Genomic DNA, 24422 nt, shown 5'->3' on the forward strand with positions numbered 1-24422 from the left:
TAGAAAGGTTTTCTTAAATTTCAATTTTAATTTCACTTGGGATTGGTATCAGAATGCTATTTTAAATATTTCTACCTTAAAGAAACTACCGTTTTCTTTGTGCCCTAAATATTCTTTTTTTCCCCAAAAGTTCCAATTGCCTTTGGAAGAAAGGTATATTCTCTAATATCAGAGTGTTAGTGATATGTACATAAAATCCCCAAAAGATTTACCTTATTGATTGCACAGCAATTAAAATGAACTAGAGTGACAGCAATTTTAAGTGAAATTCACACACATAATCGTGAACAAAAAAGGGCAGACAGGCTATCAGTGTTGGGTAGGTGAGCCTCTGTTCTCCCAATTAGAATCTGGTTAGGGATCTGATGGCAAACAAGGTTGCCATGCTTTTCTGGCCCTTGCAAACACTGGGGCACAAGTCATTGTGATGCTGGGATGTGCCCATGGTGTGGCCAAAAATTATTTTACTGGATCCAGAAATAACTCTCAAATTGGACAACAGATTGATATGACCTTGTAGGTGAGTCCTTTTCTGCCAGTATACACCCAGTGGTTGTAACTGATCCTACTGAATGTATCATGGGAACATAAACACACCTCATCTTGTGCTTAGCTTTATTGCACTTCACAGATACCGCATTTTTTGCTTTTTAACAAATTGAAGGTTATGGCAACCCTGAGTCCAGCAAGCCTGTCGGCACCATTTTTTTTTTTTTTTCCAACACCATTTCCTTACTTCATATCTCTGTGTCTTTTGGTAATTCTCACAATACTTCACACTTCTTCATTATTATTATATTTGGATTACTGAAATTTCACAAAACTTTAATGGATCAGAGGTTGCTTCTTATGGATGAGCAAGGAAAGTGGGTTTCCTGAGATGGGATCTACTGCTTGTGAAGATGCTGTGAAAAATCGCTGAAATGGCAGCAAAGGATTTAGAATAGAACATAGTCAATACAGCAACAGCAAGGTTCGAGGTTTGAGAGGACTGACTCCCATTTTGAAAGAAGTTCTATTGTGGGTAAAATATTATCAAGCAGCATCACATGCTACAGGGAAATAGCTTATGAAAGGAATAAGTAAGTGATGCAGCAAATTTCATTGTTGCCTTATTTTAAGAAATTGCCACAGCCTCCGAACTTCCAACAACCACCACCCTGACCAGTCAGTAGTCATCAACATCAAGAGAAAACCATCTACCAACAAAGATTGACTTGCTGAAAACTCAGATGAGGGTTAGCATTTTTTTGCAGTATTTTTTTTAATGTTTATTTTTAAGAGACAGAGAGCATGAGCGATGAGGGACAGAGAGAGAGGGAGACACAGAATCTGAAGCAGGATCCAGGCTTTGAGTTGTCAGCACAGAGCCCGACACAGGGCTCGAGCTCATGGACCAGGAGATCATGACCTGACCGAGAGTTGGAAGCCGGACGCTTAACTGAGTCACCCACATAGCCCATTTTGCAATATTTTTTAATTCGTGTGTGTACATTATCTTTTTAGACATATGTGACTGCACATTTAATAGACTACAGTATATAGCGTAAATGTAACTTTTCTATGCACTAGGAAACAAAAAAATTCACCTGACCCACTTTGTTTCAATATTCACTTTCTTGCAGTGGTCTGGAACCAAACCTGCAATCTGAGGTATGCCTGTAGATGTTATTTTTGTTTATTTTTAATGTTTATTTCTTTTGGGAGAGAGAAAGAGTGTGAACGGGGAAGGAGCAGAGAGAGTATCCCAAGCAGGCTCCACACTGTCAGTGCAGAGCCTGACATGGGGTTTGAGGCTGGATCTCATGAACCGTGAGATCATGACCTGAGCCTAAACCAAGAATCGTATGCTTAACTGGCTGAGCCACCCAGGCTCCCCTGCCTGTAGATGTTTTCAATTCCCAGTGGAACACATACTTTAGATAGGCAGTCTGAGTTCTAAATGTGGCAATTCCACAGGACACCTCCTATTTGGATAGAACGTTTAATTAAAAGGTTGGGGATGGAGGAGGGATTAAGATAGGCTGACACATAACAAATAATTAGTCTTTTCATGCTTTTTCCCCCTCCCATGCCTCCCTCTGGGAGTCTAGGCTACTGGTATTTGCAAATGGCAATAAAATAGTGGGGCTGAGAGCTGGAAGACTCTAAACTGGTGCTTCTCTTACTGCACAATTATCTTGCTGATTTTGGAAGGTTATGGATATCAGCAATACTAGTTATGGATACGAGGTCACAACTGCCATGGTAGTCCTGGCATGGCTCAAATGTCAGGGAGTGAGAGGTGTTCTAGAATGGTACAGTGTGTAAAAGGAAAAAAGGGTTGAGCCATTTAGGGATGAAAATGTCCACATGGTGTTGATTACACACAGAATTGGAAAAAGGATGAAGGGTTTGTTTCAGGGACTCATCACACCATTCACATCACTGGGGAAAGAGAACAGCAATGCTGGTAGGGAAGGAACACCTCAGACACTGGGAAGGTCAGGGGTAGGGGAGGAACCATTAATTGCCCTTGCATTAAAGATCTCTGGAAGAATGCAAGGAAAAGGATGAAGATGGAAAGATGTTTTTACTCTTGTAATTACAGAATTTTGAACCATGGGGCTATTTTACATATTTTAAAACTATTAAAAATTTTAAAATGAAAACAAAACTAAATCTGGAACTAAAATGTAAAAATTACCATTCCCAGCCATAAAGCTAGAGTACTATCTAGTAAGGATCCAGAATATAAAAACACAGTAAAAACAAGTTAGATTTTCTTTTAACAGTGATCAACTCATAAATACATACTATTTTCTTTTATTTTTTAAAAAAATTTTTGAATGTTTATTTATTTTTGAGAGAGAAAGAGAGCACAAGCAGGGGAGGGGCAGAGAGAGGGAGACACAGAATCCAGAGCAGGCTCCAGGCTCCAAGCTGTTGGCACAGAGCCTGACACGGGGCTTGAACCCATGAATCATAAGATCATGACCTGAGCCGAAGTCAGAAGCTTAACCGACTGAGCCACCCAGGCATCCCCATACTATTTTCTAGCATAAAAATGGTTTTAGGAATGTATATGTACAAGAATAGGGCAGGCTGTTAAGTTAACTTTATGTTTATTTAATATAGCTGATGAAGTTACCAGACAAATATATTTTAATGTAACAAAAAGTTATAATTGATGTATATCATCTACAATGTAAAGGATTTTAATAATTTAGTATACCCAAAGACATTTGAATTTTACCCATTTTTGAGATGTAAAATACACAATTATAATACTCATACTACATATCTTATAATTTTAAAGTTTTAGCTAAAACATGAGTCTCTGTAGATAAAAGCAAGAATTCTCCTGTACCTAAGACAAATAAAAATGTATTACTAATAAAGTGCCACTGGATTAGCCAATGCCATTTCAACTATTTCCTTTTTGGAGAGGAGAACACAAGTACATGATAATATGGAACTAGCCATTTTCATTATACTAGCATAGAACTAGTAATGGGCATTGTATTTTGTAACAAGCACAAGAGTGCTCATTTATAGTAGGTATTAACCATAATAAAGAATTCCTTTCAAGAAAGATTCACAATTATGACTTATGACAAGCTGTACAGTCATCACTGAATACAGTTTGGTGTCCAGAGTTTTTAAAAAATACAATCATGAACTAAGATGAACCTAAGTCTACCAATACCAAGAAATAGTTTTAGGGACTTCATATAAATAAAATAACCTCTCTCTCAATTGTAAAATAGGTTTCATCCAATTCTAAGGCGAGAGGAATAGTAGTGGTTGGTAAAGTTTGGCAACAAGTATGTTTCTAGCAGGTGAAAGAAAGCTCGATATGCATTGCTAGAAGATGCCTCTTTCACACAAGGAAAACATGCTAATTAGATGTAGACAGCACTTTTCAGGCACTTGACCTCACTTGGTAGTTAAGTTGATGTTCAGATGTATACTTAATGGAGAAACATGAAATTATATAGTGACTTCAAGTCATGTTCTCACAGAACATCTGTGTTCCATAAGCTAAATCCAAATGTTCCCGCTAAAATCAAATAATGATGCCATATATCCAGTTCAGAGAAAACAAATTTAATAGATTAAAGTTAATAGATTGAATTTTCTCAATTTTAAGATTTTCCACAATAAATTTTTCATAAGCCTTTGTTGTCTATTACTTGTCTGAATGCTAGGAGAAAAAAAGGCTTAAAAACTATAAAATATTATGTCTAAGTAAAGTTAGAAAATTTTCAACTGTTGATCAGTTCAATATAACATATGGTTTATGGAAATATGCTCAGAGTTTGCTCTTATACTGCTTAAGAGCCATATTTTCTCATAGTAAATTTGTTTGTGGTTCATATTATAGAATTCAGTATGTAAACATTTTCATGTACCCAAAGAGCATTATGAATTTTTGATCTGTTGTCCCTAGATATGTTTGAGAACCACTACCTATTTGTCTGGCTCTAAAAACTATCTTTGGGGTCCATGCCAAAGAAATGCTTTCAGATAGATCATTAAGGTTTGGGTTCTAAGATAAGACTACCAAAGTCTATTCTACAATGAAAACTATATGGCAAGATTTCAGTATAGATGTTATCAATGTTCCCATTTTGTTTTAATACTTAGGGTAAGTATTTTGATGTTAAGGATTTTTATTTGCATGTTATCATTGTATTACAATTTGGGAAAATTTGGCAATATACTTTCAGGCAGCTTTAAAATAACGCAACTTCAGCTCTTAGCACAAACAGCCCTGAGAACAATGCATTCAAATTACAGCTCAACTAGAAATAATCTAATTGAGAAACTTTAAAGTTACAAAAACAAATTCTGGAAAAGTTGTAAATTAAAAAAAAAAACGTCACAACATTTGAGGCACTACCAGACTACAGTACTTTTAAGAGTTGAAAGGACTTTGTAAAAAGAACAAACATACAAAGCTGGGTGTGCATATGCACACACTCCACATTGTGCTATAATGAAAAATTGTGTCCCCAAATTTTATAGCCTAAACATTTTATTATAGCATCTCCTATTAAAGATATCATGCTCTGGCTGCAGGAGAGTTTTGGTAATTGTTATAAAGCATTGGTACAGAATTTTGTACCATAAATGGTAACGGATTCAAGAGCTTGGTTAGCAACAATTTCAAGTGACAGACAGCCCTTGGAGGGGAGAATGAAACATCATAATTATGTTTATGACGCAAATGCTAAGTCAAAGTAGCAATGATTTGATCTATTTCAGAGGGTATTCAACTTTGTAGTAGCAAATAAGGTATAACAAAGTCTTCACAGTAGAAATAAAATATGTTGCTCTAGAAAGAAACAAATATTCCACTTGTTAATATTGTATACAAATTGGTGAAATGCCTGCCGACAAAAATGGTGTATCATCGTATAATCTATCAACATGACAGTCTACACTCTATACATGGTAACCTGTGATATTTAACATTTGCTACAAAAAAGTACAACAAATACTAGGAATCAACTTTTAATATTTCTGATGTCAAAAAGAATGAAGTTACTGCTGTTCTATGTTAAAAAATACGTTTACCTGCTTCCTTTTAATACAATTTATAAAGCTTTACTAAATGAAATATTTTGTTCTAGAGAAACATGTACTGACTTATGTGAAAATAAACAGTCCCATATCTTTAAAATCTATACTTATACTTATATATCAGAAGAGTATTTACAATTCATTATGGTACTTAAAATATTTATGCATAAATAGCTTTTGCCATTCAAGGTATGAAGATAGAGATGCATTATAATTCACATATGCTTACCTCACAATTGAAATGTATTTATGTGAAGTTTGACAAGTTAGGAACAACAAGGGCATGCTAATCCAGAATTAACAGTAAACCAGAACACTAGTATGGTTAACTGGGGTCATGTGAGTGACCAGCAAGCAGCACAGATTGAGAACTTCCTGGAATTCCTGTGGATAACAATGCCAACCAGTAACAAGTAAAACGCACAGAACAGACTACTAAAACACTAGAGCAGTATGAAGTAGATACTTAGATGGAATACTGGAAAGAATTTAGCCTAATTCCTGATTGTGCTTCAGATGGGCAAAAGCTAAGATGTTACGCTAAAATGGTTAACTATAACCTCTATATTTCTTGTGCTTTAGAATTCTCCTTGCATTTCTCTTAAGTATCCTGTTTTCTTCTCCAAATGGGTTTGCTGAGGCCTATACAAGATTTAAAAATGTGCACAAATTAAGTAACTAAACCTTTGGGATCTTCTGTTCCTAATAATATTTTCAGTATCGCTTCTCGGCCTTTTGGCTAAGATCAAGTGCCTAATACTATTTTTAGTTACTGATTAGATCGGTTACAGCATCATATATGTTTTCCTCCAGATGATAGGAACAAAGGTCTTTCAGAGGTCAAGGCATGATGAGAAAGGTCTCATAATCAGTCTTAGAGAATGATTACTGAAGTAGTGATTTTGTTCTAAGTTTAATTTCAATATAATGATTGTTTTTAAGTCAAAGGTCCTTGCAAACCCTGTGACAGTGTCTAGAATCCTGGAAATAAGATATACGAAGAGAAATGTAGCTGAGTCACCTAAAACACTTTTTAAAATTATTCAGTTTTTAGAATTCTTTCCTAGTTATGTTTCACACTGGTAACCGAATTAAGTACATAACAATCAGAAAAAAATATATGTACTTCTCAAAGTAAGAAAAATAATCATCACAGAAAGTAACTCTTGCTCCATGATGCACTTTCAATTCACTTTAGAAAAAGTGTACATAAATTTAACAAATATTCCAAATCAATTTAAAGAATATCCAGTTTTGCTGCACAACTAAATATTTTAATGCCAAAAAGTGTACTTAAAAATGGTTGGAAAGGAGGGACTACTATAAATACCAACAATTTATTCAACATATTGATAAAGAGCACTGCATAGCATCCTATAAAGCAGGTCACTCCTTTAAATACAGAGAGAGAACAAAAAGCAAAAACATAACTAGAAAGAAACTTTCTATTTTTATGCCAGTTACACAGGCCTCAAGTAAAAACCTATAGCTCTAACCAATCCCCTTTGCCACTGTCCCCTGTAGACTCCTCCTTTGTAATCTGACTTGCTAGTAACAGTCAACCTATAGTTCAACGTCTGTCAACTATGAGCAGGTAGCAAAATCACTACATATAAGGTTATGTTTAGTCTTGCAACAATTTGGCAAAGGAAAGTATGACTGAGGTAATACAGGTGGCTGCACATGCCTACTAAGAAAACTGACACTTCTTGATAACATGATTTTTGGTTAAGGATTTGTGCTTGCCACACACAGGCTGAAACTGTGACAATTCCAATCCATAATCAACTCATTCTATATTAGGTCTGAAATTAATGCAGAACAATTCAACTTAAATGTGGTACTTTGATACCACTAGATGCTACATTGTCTGATTTTAAGCCCTGGTTTATCTATCAACTAAAATTCAGGAATGATTTGCTCAGACAAATCATATCTGCTGAAGCCATCTTATCTATTTCTTGTACTCACTGAAAACCACAGGAAAGTTATAGGAAAGACACCTACAAAATTAAAACAAAAAAAAAGAATTACAAACTTGATGATTTTAAATTACCAATTGCCTACAAAACTGAGTACAATTTCAAAACAATTTAAAAAAATGAGGTGGCTTATGAAGGCCATAGCTTTGGTGACAACTTAGACCCAAACTTTAGATCTGTGGTTGATCCAGACCTAACATTTTGCTCATGCCTGATGTTCCCATTTATTTGCAGGGCTTTATGGCTACAGCATATTCTTCACTCATTGCACACATAACAGACACCTAGAAGGGAAAAATGCAGGCAAAAAGTTATTCAGAAGGCAATACATACATAAGATATGTTATTATATACTGGATATTTGTGGATATTTTATACATGCTGACTTTGGAAAGAGGTATTCCAAGACCAGATAACCTACTTTCTTTATAGTTTCCCAAAGTAAAATTTCTCAAACTGTGGTTTTTAAGGTGACTTCCAGGAAACAGGAAGAATAAGAGCTATGAATGTCTCAATACTTATCAGATGTCATACTTCTGAGAGTCATAGCAAAGACAAAGAGTAAATCACCTTCACACTTTAGTATTCCCATACCATCTTTTCTTATCTTTCATAGCTCAGGTGCTGGTCTTCAAAACAAATTTGGGGTTGGCAATGTCTGCTTAGCAAAAAGTGAACTTTGATACTTTCTTTGGTAATGGACCTCTCGGGGTATCATGGGAAACCGTCTCATAGAGCAGTATTTAAAAACTACATTTCATATTTGCCATTTCTTTGCTAACTAGTTTATGCCACAGTTCTTATAAAAAGCAATCTCCCCTTAGGTCTTTACCTGTACATCTTCACCTGCATTGTATTTTCCTTCTATTTCTTTACCTAGTTCACCTTCTGGCAGCTTAAGATCCTCACGAACTTCACCGGTTTCTGTCAGCAGGGATAAGTAACCATCCTGAATACATATCAGCTATTAAAAGAAATTATATCATTTGCAGTGATTAGATTATATCACTTTGTAATATTTACATAGTTAAGTTGCAATCCACATTAATTTGTACAAGTACACAGTAATACGTTAATATATTCTGAGCTTAAATAATGCTAAACATACAAAACCATAAAAGATGTATAGACTAAAAGTATAAGTTCACTCCTTCCTGCACACCACGTTCCCCCAACTCTCTCTCTCTCTCTAATATGCCCTGAAGCATTTATGTGTATGTGCACAATACAAATATAGTTGCTTTAGAAAAAATAAATGAGAATCCAAGGTGATTCTGTCTACATGGGGTCTGCTCATGTCCCTCTTCAGGAAATTAGTAACTTGGAAAAAAATCTGACATGTCTTAGGTTGTTGGAGGGAAGGGGATGTTTGTTTCCTTTGCCTTCCTTTGGCTGCCTACACGTATACTTCAACCCTTTCTGGATAGGTTGCGTCTTCTTAAGCCCTTGACCTAGACCAGAGGCATTGATACGCATCAGGTTTCTTTAGTCATCAACTATGACCTTCCCACCAACAGGGGAAACTATCCATAGAGTTGGTCCTGGTGGACGATTTGGCCATAAGGGTGTGACCCTTAACATGGTGACAGAAGAAGACAGGAGGACTCTTTGAGATATCGAGACCTTCCACAGATCCTCAATTGAGGAGATGCTCGTCAATGTTGCTGACCTCATCTGAAGGGCTGTCCTGTTACCTAGCCCTATCCAGGATTCAGGCCCTGGGAGCTGAAGAGGAGCAGGAGTGGGGAGGGAAGGGAGCCATGGGATAGACATCTTGTCAGGTTTTTTTCTTTTCTTTGAATCAATGTCACTTTTTGTGTCAAAAAAACATAAATGGGATATGACAGGTATTTTTCAGCAAGTTGTTTTCACTTAACAGTATGTCTTAGAAATCTTTCCAAATTGGAAACTATAGGCCTACCTCAGTCTCTTTAACTACTTCACAGCTGCATAAATAGATTGTAACTGATTTAACTGTTTTCCTATTAATGGGCATAAAGTTAATTTTAGTTTTCCATGATTACAATGTGTTTTATAATTTGATTATGAACAAAATTCTGTAGAAAACTTTTGGTGTCCAGTTTACCATTAACATTAGATTTTTTTTTAAAGAAACATTTGCTTGTTGATGACATTAATGAAACAAACCCAGTCTAACCTACAAAGAGACACAGTTTTGATATTCCTGATTTTTTTTTTTTATTACAGGAATGATGAAATAGCCAGGCTGTACTTATTTATTCTAGAAGCATATACAGTATGTCTAGATTTCTTTAAGTTTATTTAAATTTTAGTTAATGTATAGTGTAGTACTGGTTTCAGTAGAATTCAGTGATTTATCACTTAAATACAACACACAGTGCTCATCACAAGTGCCCTCCTTGATGCCCTTCACCCATCCAGCCCATCTCCCCCCCCTTCCATCAGTCCTCAGTCTCTTCTCTCCCCCCCACTGCCTTCCCATATCTGTTTTGTTTCTGAAATTCCACATATAAGTGACTACTGGGGGGAATGCAAACTGGTACAGCCACTTCCACTCTGGAGAACAGTATGGAGGCTCCTCAAAAAAACAAAAATAGAACTATCCTGCCATCCAGCAACAGGTGCCTAGACTTCTAACAGATTTTATAAAAGGCAATTGTTCGGAATACCAGATGCTAACATTGACAAACACAAAAGGAGTTGAAGATTTGGTCCTTACTCCCCTTTACTGCTTTGTGTTACTGTTTGTAACACAAACCTACCATAGAGGTAGATTTCAAAGCTCCTCTCTATGGCACTACCAAATCTGGCTATGGCTTCCCACAGATATCTCATCAGATTTCAGCTTTTGCACACGTCTAAAACCTCAAAAACAAAAAGCATCCTCTAAGCAACTACAAATCCTTTTAATTCATCTTTACATCACTCAAACATTTGTGAGGTAGTTGGGAGAGGAGCGGGAAACAAGGAGGTTGAGGCAGAAGTATAGTTTTTTTTATTGTACCAATCTTTGTATACACTACAAAGTGATCACCACAATAAGTCTAGTTACCATCCATCACCATGCAATTGACCTCCTTTACCCACTTCACTCATTCTCCAATCCCCTTCATCTCTAAAAACCAACCACCAATCTGCTGTATAAGTTTTGTTTTGTTTTTGTTCATTTGTTTTTTACATTCCACATAGAAGTGAAATCATACAGTATTTCTTTTTCTCTCTCTGACTTATTTCTCTTGGCATAATATCTTCAAGTTCCATCCAGGTCGTTGCAAATGTCAACATTTCCTTTTTTTCATGACAAAGTAGTAATCAGTTGTATATGTATACCACATCTTCTTTATTCCTTTATCCATTAATGGACATTTAGGCAGATTCCATATCTTGGCTACTGTAAACAATGCTGCAATGAACATCTGGGTGCACATAGCTTTTGAAATTAGTGTTTTCATACCCAAAAGTGGTATAGCTGGATCATTATGATAGTTCTACTTTTATTTTTTGAGGAACCTCCATACTGTTTTATATAGTGACTATACCAATTTAAATTCCCACCAACAGTCCAAGAAGTTCCTTTTTCTCCAGATCTTTTCCAATAATTGTCACTTTTTGTCTTTTTGATAATAACCATTCTAACATGTATGAAATGATATCTCATTGTGGTTTTGATTTGAATTTCCCTGTTAATTAGTGATGTTGAATATCTTCTCAGGTACCTGTTGGCCATCTGTGTATCTTCTTTGGAAAAGTTTGTTTTGATCCTCTGCCCATTTTTTAATCAAATTGCTTGGGTTTTTTTTTTTTTTTTTTTTTTTTTTTTTTTTTTTTTTTTTTTTTTGCTATTGAGTTCTTTATATATTTTGGACATTAATCCCTTATCAGATATATGATTTGCAAATATTTTCTCCCATTCAGTAGGTTGCCTTTTCATCTTGTTGATGGTTTCCTTTGCTGTACAGAAGCATTTTAGTTTGATGTAGTCCCACTCATTTATTTTTGCTTTTGCTGCCTTTGCTTTCGGTGTCAGAACCAAAAATGTAATGCCAAGACCAATGTCAAGAAGCTTACCACAAATGTTTTCTTCTAGTTTTGTGGTTTCAGGAATTATATTCAAGTCTTTAACCAATTTTGAGTTAATTTTTGTATATGGTGTAAGATAATCTAGTTTCATTCTTTTGCATGTGGCTGTCCAGTTTTTCCAACATCATTTATTATATAAGTCTAAATAGCCACAGGCTTACAAGGCAGATCTTTTTGATTTTGGCTCTTTTAGCAATTCCCTGAAGTAGAACTTGTCTATTTCAAGAATTAAAGGTTCCCACTGCCATTAGTGACTGAAACATAAAAGTCAAATAATACTACTGATACTTTGATATTTATTTATATAATGGTGGTATTTTATTTTTAAAGAGTTAAGAATTCATCAGTTAAACTATGGGATGAAATATAAAGCATTTCAAATAAAATATGTATAGACATTATAAAATATCTAGTAAAACAACATTTTTAAAAAATTAAACATCTTATTAAAATAAATTGCTATATGAAATAAAATTAAAATTTTCAAAAATAAAACTGTAGAAAAATAAAATTAAATAATGAAAATTATTTGATCTTCTTACACAAATTATTTTTAAAATTTCAGATATACAGTAAAGTTACAAAAATAATACATCAAAATCCCATATTTTTCCCCTTGATTCACCCATTAACATTTAACCACATGTGCATTTATGTATATATGAATACATAAAATACATAGAATATACATTCTTGTTCTTTTCTTCTTTTTACTAAACCATTTGAGTATGTTTCAAAAATCATGATTCTTTAGCAAGAAAGACAAATTTTTTTTTTCTTTCCCAAAAAAGACAAATTCTTATATAACCAACTTATTTTTTTTAATTAGGAAATGTAATATTGCTAAAATATTATTTAATATATAGTCCATATTCAAATTTATCAATTGTTCCAATATTGTCTTTGATAGAAACTATTTCCTCCCAACTCCAGGTTCATACCTTGTACATATTTGGCATGGATACGTGCATGAAGACCACCACAGCACAATAAATATAACTGAAAAGGCCCACAGAGCTAAATTTTTTAAATGAACAGAAATAAGTATTATATGGTGACTTGATAACAAAGGGGTATGATCACTGAGTACTTACGATGCAAGGCACTTTTCTAAGTATTAACTAACTAAACCTCCCGTGAGGTTTACTATTCTTATCTTCACTTTATAAATAATGAAAAAAAGGCAAGAGGTTAAATAACTTGCCAACCAAGGTCACGTGATTAGTAAGTGTTAAAGTAAGGATTCGGACCCAGCCTATCTGGCATGAGTCATTCTCTTATCCATGATCCAGACTACATACCAAAGGCTGACACTAGGATGAGGAAAGTGAAGCACTTGTTCTGAGTGCAAAATTGAAGGTGGCACCAAAAAAACTCATCAGTGATCACATATTTTAAAACTAAAATTAATACAAAAATTCCATGATGAACAAAGTATCAAAATTTCAAATAAAGACAAAATTTGAACTACTGATTTTTCCTTTTAGGTGGCTTAGTCGGTTAAATGTCCCACTTCTGATTTCGGCTCAGGTCATGATCTCACTGTTCATGGGATGAAACCCTGAGTCAGGCTCTGTGCTGATATCACAGAGCCTGCTTGGGATTCTCTCTCTCTTTCTCAAAATAAGTAAACTTAAAAAAAAAAAATTGTGCTCTAGGCAAGGGCATCACTTACCTCATTCCCCTTACCCTGGTCTGGGTCCTGCTGTGTCCCCAAATAAAACCCAAACTAAATTTTCCTTTATGTTAAATCTGGAGCTCCAATCAATGATTGACTAATTTTTTAAAATATTTATTTATTTTTGAGAGAGAGGGGGAGAGAGATAGAGACGGAGAGATCGTGTGTGCATGGGGGAGCGGCAGAGAGAGAGAGGGAGAGAATCCGAAGCAGGCTCCCAGCCATTAGCACAGAGCCCCGACGGTGAGATCATGACCTGAGCCGAAATCAAGAGTCAGATGCTTAACTGACTGAAAAGACTTAAAGGAAAAATTTGGTTTGGGTTTTATTTGGGGATACAGCATGGCCTAGACTAAGGTAAAGGGAACAAGGTAAGTGAGCCTTTGCCTTAGAGCACAATATTTTTTACAATTAGTCAATCACCCAGGTGCCCCAATGATTGACTAATTTGATCATGGTAGTAATTATATGAATTACTGATACTATCTTTCTGAAACACTCAAAGGCAAAAGCATTCTATGTTGAATGTGTATTAATGTATATAATGAATATTGAATATTCAAAGCATTCACATGTTAAGGATAAAAAAACAGAAATCCATTTTTGGCAAAAGAAAAGTCTATGCTTAGCCTTAGCTGCACTATCCTTACTTCAATGAATAATCACATATGCATTTAACAAATGTTTATTGAGCACCCACTATAAGCCATGTCTAAATTAGGTGCTCCAAGCATAATGGAATGATTAAATGGAATTTTTATACAGGAAAAGGGGGAGCAGAAAAGGACTACTTTTTGGTACATATCTACTTATGAGGTAATTACGGTATACATTTTCTCATTTAATCCTCACATTATCCTTCCTTTGTAGATGGGAAGACTGAGTCTCAGAGAGATTGTATAATTTGTCCAAGGTTGTCCAGCTAGAAAGTGGCAGAACTAGATCCAAACCCAAATTTGCCTGATTAAAAAAAAAAAAAAAGCCCATATGCTATTATTATAATAAGACAATTCAAATGTCTACAAAGACTCCAAGGAAACCTAGAAAATATTTATAAATGGGAAAATGAAAATATAAAACTTACTAGATTAAAACTATGTAAAAATATGTTTACATTATGTGTGAATAAAGAGTAAAAGGAAGTCATATGGGAATTGCAGCTGAAGGTAACATGCTCTAAAAATTACATAATACAATAAAAGATACAGCAAGAAGTCAGTTTAAAATGAATTTAAAAAATCTAGGTATCACACTTGTATTTTTCACTGTGTAAAATATAACAGAAAAGAGTTCTGTATATGGTATGCTTGTCACTGAGATTGAAGACTTACAAGAGAGACTTTAGTTATGATTAATCTGAGCTCCCACATCCTATGAGGTCAATGGTTTGGTTACCATCAATTCTCCCAAACCAACAAAATGTTATCATTACACATGACCTATCCAAATACATAACTGGAACTAAAACTTGGAAGTTTATACCTATAATTTAACAAAAGGTCACAGCATTGTCACTGAATGTAAATAAAACAATTACATAGTTTTGTATTTTCTTTACTATATGCAGTGGCCAGGTACTTCATCTTTTATATTAATGACTTTCGGCTGACTTCCCTATTTAAGAATACCAAATTCTAACTCACATTCATTAATACACAAACTTGGTTGGTGGAACATGAATCCCAAAGACTTCATAAAGTCTTAGGTTTGAGAAGTGAAAAGAAATAAAATACCAGGGAGGGAGTTACCTACATTTGAAATAGTTTACAACAAAGAGCAGTTTTACTAAACATTGGACTTATTCAGTCACAAAATGCAGTCACTTGATCTGAGAAACAATAAGACATGTTCAACTTTTTAAAAATTCAAAATGTTAAAAAAATAGCAAATTAGCAATAATTATAGATAAGGTACAAGTGTTAAATCTCACTATTTTTCCAATTTTTAGGATAAGTGGTGCCTAATATTTGGTTAGAAAAACTACAAAACTACTCCCAGGTTTTGTTAAATTACAGTTAACAGTAGAATGTATTTGCAACTTTAAGAAACAACCAGCATTTTACAGGAAATTAGTACTCACTTGATAATCATTTCTCTTAATATTTGGAACATCCATGTTGTGAGTAGAGGGACAAATATCTTCATATTTTTTGCCCGTGAAAATATCAATTCCAACAAGGTGAACCTAGCAGAAAAGGGAGAACAGGAAACCTGTTTAATCTTTGCCAAGTATATCACTCATTACATACACAAGAGCACAATACCAAAGCTGATTATGACAGATTCTTTCTCCTTCCAAGGTCATCTTATTTTATTTTCTTAAAAAAAAAAAAGTAGTGGTCATTGACTTGAGAAGCAGTGAACCAAACTAAACAGTATCATGACATATCCAGACCCAATATCATATATAGTCCAGTAATTCATCAATAAGATGCATAAGAAAAATGAAGTTATGTTAGAACACGTTTTCTCATCTGAATAGATTATTCTAAGTCACTAGGATTTCAGGAAAGTTTCATTTCCCAGTTAAATGAAACATTATAAGGGCCCCAAAAGGAAATGCTATATTTCAGTATGCAAAGCAATAGCTGGTCACCCGGTAACTGTGGGAAGAAAAAATTGTGATTATTACGAAGTTATAAATATGGAAATCTCATGTTCCGCACTGTAATTCAAATGATTAAAACCCCAACGCAAAGAGAGACCTGGAAGGGCACTTACCTTGGCATGACCGTGCTTTCCAGTTTTGGAAGTTGACATCTCCACTATTTTGCATGGTCGTCCTTTGAGAACCACGAAGCCGTTTTTGCGCAGGGCCGAGCACTGCATTGGGTAAGTGCTGGAAGCCCCAGCATCTCCAGTAGTGAAATCAATTTCATCCGCCATGGTGGACTGGGGAGATGCTAGCTTTTCCCAGGGAACTACACAAAAAGTTTGTGTTTGCTTTTTAACAACGGGAACGCAGGCAGGGAATTTCGGACAGGTTACGTACCAAACATCATGGATCTATTATTTTTTCATTTATAGAACACCCACAAAAGAATAGGGGGCACTTCTAACTCCGGCCTCTACAAACTTTTCCATCCATTGGTGGGGAGGTAGGGAGGGAGGTCGCAGATGAGCTCCTAGCGGGTGGGGGATACCCGCCCTGGGCACTCACCGGCGCGGGGAGCAGCAAATCTCGGCCCCCGTCGTCCCACCGCAGGAGAAACCGGCGACCTTCCCGCACAGCGCCGCGCCGCGCCACCCGGCCCTCCGCCGCCGCCCTTATCCTCACTGCGGGGGACCCAGCCCAGGCCGCACATCCCCGACAAGGATGGGGATAACAGGACCTGGTCAACAGCACCTGGCCCCCAGGCAGCAGGCGTGCACCCCGCCCTCCAGCCTGCGGCGCCGTCGCCCCGGCCTCTCAGGCGCCCCCTTGTCCTGCCGGCATCCTTGGCCCGGCCCGGCCCGGCCCCGCAAGGGCCTGAGCCCTGGCGGGTCCCGCGCTCTCCTCCGTTCCCCCATCCATCCTTCCTCCTTCCCTAGTTTTGGACTCGGCTCCGGTCGCCTTCTCCGGCCCTGCCTCGCTCCGGTCCCGGCCCTACCAGCTTTTCCCCATGTCTTCACCTTTCAGCAGGGAAAGAGCTCCTTTTGCCTGCGCACCGGCGCCGGTCCCCTACAGCTGCGGCGGCGGCAGCGGTGGCGGCCCCGGCAGTTCCAAGAGACGGGGCGGGGCCGCCACACTTTCCACACCCCGGCCTCCCCGCCCTTTCCCGCCCCCACCACAGCCCCACTTCCGGGATAGGTCCCGGCGCGTCACAGGCACCGCCCTCTCGGGCTACCATTGGCTACCATGTTCACGAGGTCCCGCCCAGTCACGTGAAGAGCGCCCTGGCAACCCCACGTGCTGCGGATTAGTGCACTTCCGGCGTGAGGAGCACTTTTTGGAGTCCGATTGCTGAGGGTGAACTTAAAGGCGAGGAAACTTGCTATCTCAAACTTTTATGTTGGTTGCACTAGGGTCCAAGTTGAAGTTAACAGGAGCCAAACCACGCGTTCTGTGGCCCCTACCATCGGGTGCGTGGTGGTTGTCACGTGACAGTTGTCAGGCCCTGTGAGGGACACGGATTCAACGGGTGCCCTGCGTGGTTGTGGGAGGAGATTTGGGGTCGAACTTCTGGCTCAGGTTGATGGTCGAAACCACACTTGGCTCCTCAAGGAAGAGCCCAAGTGCAGTATTTTATTACCGGCTCTAACCTGTCGGCTCACAGGGGACCCCGGCCATCCGTGATGAGGTTCTGGCAGTGACTGCCACTGGGTGCCTGGGCAGGGTCAGCAGTGCCTTCTGCGGTGGGAACTCCTGAGACATCTGCGACCCAGATAACAGCAGTGAAATGACCCAGCTCATTCTTCACACTAGGCTGTTACGGAGTTGTGAAGGTGAATGGTGAATGCCTACCTCCTTCCTTCGTCACGGTCCTGTCCAGAAACTCAGACCAGTCCAGTTCTGAGAAACTCGGCTCTTCTTTCCTCTTGGCATTGGTATTTGAGTTTGAGGTATGTTCAAACCTCAGTAGAGCTGTTGGGTTGTCTTCAAAATAGACCAGGAGCCAATAGACACTTGACTAGGATTAAGGACCAAGGTTCTTAAAAGAGATGCGCCCCCTTGTGTTCCATTTCACAACGCACTGCATTCTACCTTGGGGAGGTGACCTATACTTCCCCAGTATGTGGTCCTGTAATTTTGTATTGCTGTCTTTTGAGTAGCCAGTCACGTTCTCACATTAATATGTGGCCCTATGGTTTGCACAGGGATTTGACACATGTTGAATTCAACCTTTATTATAAAAAAGTGAACTCCCATGAACGGAATTCAGCCTCTAGCTAATATATGAAAGAGTCGAATTAGAACCCTGGTTCATGAGTCCACTCTGCTTTTCCTTACACTGTCTAACCTTCCCTGTCTAATGTTATTAGAATGATTGCTAATATGTAAAGAGTATCTATGCAAGTAGGTAGACATAAAATGTCTTATGTGCATTATTCCTTTAATCTTAACTGTTACCCGTTTTTTAACCTCAAATTTATTTTTTTTTATTTTTTTCATCTTTATTTATTTTTGAGAGAGAGAGAGAGCATGAGCAGGGGAGAGAAACAGAGAGACAGAGGGAGTCACAGAATCTGAAGCAGGCGCCAGGCTCCAGGCTCCGAGCTGTCAGCACAGAACCCAATGCAGGGCTAGAACCCAGGAACCTGAGCTCATGACTTGAGCTGAAGTTGGACGTTTAACTGACTGAGCCACTCAGGTGCCCCTTAACGTTAAGTTTACTACGTTATAATTTCTACAAATCAAAACTTACCCTTTTCAGTTTTGTGAGTTTTGAAAAACATAAGTAGTTCTATAACTATGACTTCAATCAAAATAAAGAATATTTCCCTGATTCCAAAAGTTCCCTCCTTTTTGTGGTCAGTCCCCTCCCCCTACACCCAGCCCCTGGAAACCATTAGCAACTACTGTTTTATCTACATTTTTAATTGTGAGAAAAAAGCAGAGAAAAGTATTTTGGCCAAACTCACACAGCTAGGAAATCAGAGAGCCAAGATTGAACTCTAGGCAGCTTGACTCCATAATCACTACTTTAACTACTGCTGCATTTGCATAAGATTTGGATTTGGAATCAAATGATCCAGCTTCATTCATTCAACACATACAGTCAATTCTAGTGAAGTTGCTGGAACACTGAATCAGCAAATACTGAACCATTGTTCCTAGGGGAAGTGCAGAGTTAGGTTCCTGTGAGTCTCTGGTCACAACATTTTTGTGAACCGACCAATATATAATCTTGTTTTATGTGTGTTTCAGTTTCACCTTACTTAATACGTATTGATTCATTAACATTTAACTCACAGCCAACAGCACTATAATTATTATGCCTGAGTGGAGCTTATCTAACACATGTATTTTCTCCATAAGGTACATCACAGCCTTCTTGTGCTTAGAAGCACTAGACGGCGTTTCAGCACTATGCTTCAGAGCCATTGTAAACAGCTAAGTCACCAACAAAAGTCACAAAAATGTGAAAAGTGGTGCTAATGGACTGAAAAGAAATACTTGTTGAATTTGACAGCTGTAGCAAGAAGGCAGAGCCTTACCTTGTTTGACCTCAGCTAGGAAAATATGCATTGGATGACTTCTATCTTTTGCTGTTCTGTGCTTGTCCATAACTGACTGAAAGCACTGCTAGTCCTGATTATAAGTAAATTGAATCCATAGGCAGAGTCACAAATATGGAATCCATGAATAATGGGGATTACTGTTTTTATTTTAATACCTTTAGCACTGGAATTACCATGTTTACCAAGACAGCCCCATGTTCGTTAGGTGCTTGCATTCTACTATATGATGCAATTTAGCAATTTTAACAGATAAAATAAATGCAAATAAATAACTACAGGGTTCTGAAAAAAAGGATCTCTTCCTCATCTAGTCTAGGTGTAATCCAATAGAAATATGATGTAAGCCACATATAATTTTGAGTTTTGTTGCAACCATATTTATTTATTTATTTATTTATTTTTTTTTTTTTTCAACGTTTATTTATTTTTCGGACAGAGAGAGACAGAGCATGAACGGGGGAGGGGCAGAGAGAGAGGGAGACACAGAATCGGAAACAGGCTCCAGGCTCCGAGCCATCAGCCCAGAGCCTGACGCGGGGCTCGAACTCCCGGACCGCGAGATCGTGACCTGGCTGAAGTCGGACGCTTAACCGACTGCGCCACCCAGGCGCCCCTGTTGCAACCATATTTAAAAAGTTAAATGGGATAAAATTAATTTCAATAATATATTTTATTTAACCCAATACATCCAAAAGATTTCATACGTAACCAATATAAAAATTATTATCAAGATAATTTTATAGTTTTTTTAAACTGATCCTTCAGTCTCTGGTGTAGGGTACATCTCAATTCAGACTACCCAGACTACCCATATTTTAAGTGTTCAATAGGTATGATGGTGTCTATGATATTGGACACATCACAGGTCTAGAAGATTTCAAGACTGCTTCTCTAGCAGTGAATATATTAATCTGACATGAAAAAAAATTAGTAGAAGTTAGCAATGAAGAGAGTTTTGGAAAAGGTATTTTAGGCAAAGGGATAAGGGATACAAAGACTTGTAGATGAGAGAATTATAGCATCATCCTGGACTGTAAATGTTTCAGTGTGTCTGGTGCATACTGTAAAAAGAGATAAGTGAACTTGAATTTTCTCCCAAGTAAACCAGAAAGATATTGAAATAGTACATATAAGAAAATAACAAGAATGTAGCTTTCATTTAGAAAGACACTTCTGGTTATGGTATGGAGGATTTGGGGGGAGGAGAAAATATTGGAAATAGGAAACTGATTAGGAAGAAATAGTTATGTTGGTGAACAAAGGTGGTGACTATGAGAACATAGAGAGGACATATTCAAGAGAATTACATGAAAAATGGAAATAGTGTTATAATTAATTAAATGTTAGGGGTCAAAATGGAAAGAGAGATGCAGGGTATGAGGAAGAGGATACAGTAAAAAACTGGGAGAATGATGCTACCATTCATTGAGATAGAAAATATAACAGAAAGAGCAAATTACCAGGGAAAGTTGAGTTTACTTTTGGGCAGATTGAATTTCAGCTTCCTATGGGAGATATATGTATATATCTTAAATAGAAATGGACATTTGTGAATCATTAGTATATAGATGATTATTAAAGCTAAAGCAGGAGACTTACTTCAGCCTTAAGGGCACAGACTGAAAGTGAAGGGATGCAAAAAGATAATCCATGCAAATAGAAACCAGAAGAAAGATGAGATAGTTATTCTTCTATATCAGACAAAATAGACCTTAAGACAGACTGTAATAAGAGACAAAGTCATATAATGATATGGGGGTGAATTCAGAAAGAGGATATAACATTTGTAGATAATTATGCACCCAACATAGAAACACCTAGATCCATAAAGGAACTATTAACAGACCTAAAAGTAGAAGTGGACAGCAATACAATAATAGTAGGGGACTTCAATACCCCACTTTCAACAATGTATAGATCATCCAGATAGAAAATCAATAAGGAAGCAATGGACTTATACTACACATTAGACCAGATGGGCCTAACAGACATTTGCAAAATATTTAATTAACAGTAGCAGAAAACACATTTCTTCTCAAGTGCACATGGAACATTCTCCAGGATAGGTTATATATATGTTAGGCCACAAAACAAATAAATACATTTAAGAAGATTATGAGCATATCAAGTATGTTTTCTGACCACAAAGGCATGAAACTAGAAATAATTACAAGAAAAAAAACCAGAAAAGTCACAAATATGTGGAGATTAAACAACATGCTACTGAACAACCAATAGATCAAGGAGAAATAAAATATCTTGAGACAAATGAAAATGGAGACACAAATTACCAAAGCAAAATGGAATACTGCAAAAAAATTTGAAAAATATTAGTAAAATTAAAAGCTATTAAAAAAATAAACAAAACAGATAAAAACATTTACCTAGACTTACCAAGAAAAAGGAACAGTTATAAATGAAAAAAAGTTATAAATGAAAGAGGAGGCATTACAGCTGATACCAGAGAAATAAGAGACGACCATGAACAATTATACTTCAAACAGTTGGACAACCTAGAAAAAATAGATAAATCCTAAAAACATACAACCTACAATTACTGAATCACACAGAATAGAAAATCTGAAAAGATCAGTTACTAGTAAGGTGACTGAATCAGTAATCAGAACCTCCCAACCAAAAAAAAAGTCCAGGACCAGATGGCTTCACTGATGAATTCTGCCAAATATTTAAAGAAGAATTAATATAAACTTTTCTTAAGCTTTTTCCAAAAAATTGAAGAGGGGGGTTACTTTTAAATTCACTTTATAAGACCATATAATACCCCAAACAGACAAGCACACTACAAGAAAAAATTATAGGTCAATATCCCTGATGAGCATAGATGCAAAAATCCTTAACAAAATATTAACAAAGTAAATTCAATAGTACATTAAAAGGATTGTACACCATGATCAAGTGAGGTTTATTCCAGGGATGTAAGGATGGTTCATCATCTGCAAATCAATCAATATGATATACCACATTAACAAAATGAAGGATAAAAATTATACAGTCATCTCAATAGTTGCAGAAAAAGCATTTGACAAAATTCAACATGCATTCATAATAAAAACTCTCAACAAACTGTGTATAGAGTGATTGTACCTCAATATAATAAAGTTTATATATGACAAACCCACAGTTAATAATGAATTAAGACAAGGATACCCACTCTCACCACCTTTACTCCACTTGTTGTTAGGAAGTCCTAACCAGAATATTTAGGTAAGAAAAAATAATAAAAGCCATCCGTATTGGAAAATAAATAAAATGATCTCTGTTTGCAGATGACATTATATTGTATATAGGAAACCCTAAAGTTTCTACCAAAAAAACTGTTAGAATAAATGAATTCAGTAAAGTTGCAAGACACAAAATTAATATGGAAAGATAGTTGTGTTTCTATACACTAGTAATGAACTATCAAAGAAATTAAGAAATCAATTCATTTATAATTGCATCAAAAAGAATAAAATTCTTAGGAATAAATTTAACCAAAGTGGTGAAAGACCTATACACAGAAAACAGTGTTGATGAAACAAATTGAAGACACAAATAATTGGGAATATTTTCTGTGCTCATGGATTGTAAGAATTAATATTATGAAAATGTGCATACTACCCCAAGCAATCTACAGATTCAGTGCAATTCGTCTCAAAATTCAAATGGCATTTTTCACCTTAGGAGAAACTCCTTAAATTTGCATGGAACCACAGAAGCCCCAAAGTAGACAAACTAATCTTGAGAAAGAAGAACAAAGCTGGAGGCACCACACTTTTGGATTTCACGCTGTATTACAAAGCCAAAGTAATCAAAACTCTATGGTACTGGCATAAAAACAGATACATAGATCAATTGACTAGAAGAGGATCCTGGCAATAAACCGATGTCTATATGGCCAATTAATTTACAACAAAGGAGGCATAAATATACAATGAATACAATGGAGTATACAGTTATATACAATATAATCTTTCAATAACTGGTGTTGAAAAAACTGGATAATCACATGCAAGAGAATGAAACTGGACCCCTGTCTTACACTGTATACAAACATAATTCAAATGGCTTAAAAACTTGAACGACAGACTCAAAACTGTTAAACTTCTAGAAGAAAACAGAGGGGGTAAGCTCTTGACGTTGATCTTGGCAATGATATTTTGGATTTTTCACTGAAAGCAAAGAAAACAAAAGCAAAAATAAACAAGTGGGACTATATCACAGTAAGAAGCTTCTACAGCAAAGGAAACCATCAACAAAAAGAAAAGGCAATCTATGTAATCAGGGAAAATATTTGTAAGTCATGATAAGGGGTTAATATCCAAAATATATAAAACTCATACAATTCAATAGCATAAAAACAGTCTAAATGTAAAAAATGGGCAAAGGAACAGAATAGATATTTCTCAAAGTAGATATACAAATGGCCAACAGGTACATGAAAAGGGGCTCTGCATCACTAATCATCAGGGAAATGTAAATCTAAAATCATAATGAGATATTACCTCCCACTTGTTAGAATGGTTATCCTCAAAAATGTATTTGATAACAAGTGTTGGTAAGGATGTGGAAAAAAGGGAACCCTTGTGTACTGTTGGGAGTGTAAAGTGGTGCAGCAGCTATGGCAAACAGCATGGAGGTTGTTAAAAAAAAATAAAAATAGAACTACTATATGATCCAGAAATCCCTTTGGGTATATATCCAAAGGAAATGAAGACAGGACATCAAAGAGACATGTGGACTCTCATGTTCATTGCTATTCACACAGTCAAGATATGCAAATAATTTAAGTGTCCATTGATAGGTGAATGGATAAAAAAGATGGGAGACACACACACATATGGCTGAATTATAATTCAAATATATAATTCAGCTATGAGAATGAAGGAAATCCTGCCATTTGTAACACACAGATGGATCTTGAGGGCATTATTCTAAGTGAAGTAAGCCAAATGGAGAAAGACAAATAC

General features: G+C 36.6%; 1 protein-coding gene and 1 non-coding gene across 3 annotated transcripts; one reads left to right on the forward strand and one right to left on the reverse strand.

The window, feature by feature from the left end:
• Positions 1 to 5483: 5483 nt before the first annotated feature.
• Positions 5484 to 16994, reverse strand: EIF5A2 (eukaryotic translation initiation factor 5A2). Of its 2 annotated transcripts, none has more exons than XM_030329797.2 (5): positions 16903 to 16994; positions 16012 to 16211; positions 15371 to 15475; positions 8383 to 8514; positions 5484 to 7834 (listed from the first exon to the last, which is right to left on the reverse strand). In XM_030329797.2, exons 2-5 carry the CDS (start codon positions 16174 to 16176, stop codon positions 7775 to 7777), a joined length of 462 nt encoding a protein of 153 aa, XP_030185657.1. In that variant the 5' UTR covers positions 16177 to 16211; positions 16903 to 16994; the 3' UTR covers positions 5484 to 7774. The 2 variants fall into 2 exon arrangements, with proteins under 2 accessions (XP_030185657.1, XP_030185658.1); XM_030329798.1 differs by having other exon boundaries at positions 8427 to 8514; positions 16903 to 16973.
• On the forward strand, positions 8812 to 8954 carry LOC115524363. Its single transcript, XR_003972065.1, has one exon. It is a non-coding gene; the product is annotated as a small nucleolar RNA SNORA67 (small nucleolar RNA).
• Positions 16995 to 24422: the final 7428 nt, after the last annotated feature.

This window comes from Lynx canadensis, chromosome C2 (genome assembly GCF_007474595.2).
Source record: "Lynx canadensis isolate LIC74 chromosome C2, mLynCan4.pri.v2, whole genome shotgun sequence".
Taxonomy (NCBI): domain Eukaryota; kingdom Metazoa; phylum Chordata; class Mammalia; order Carnivora; family Felidae; genus Lynx; species Lynx canadensis.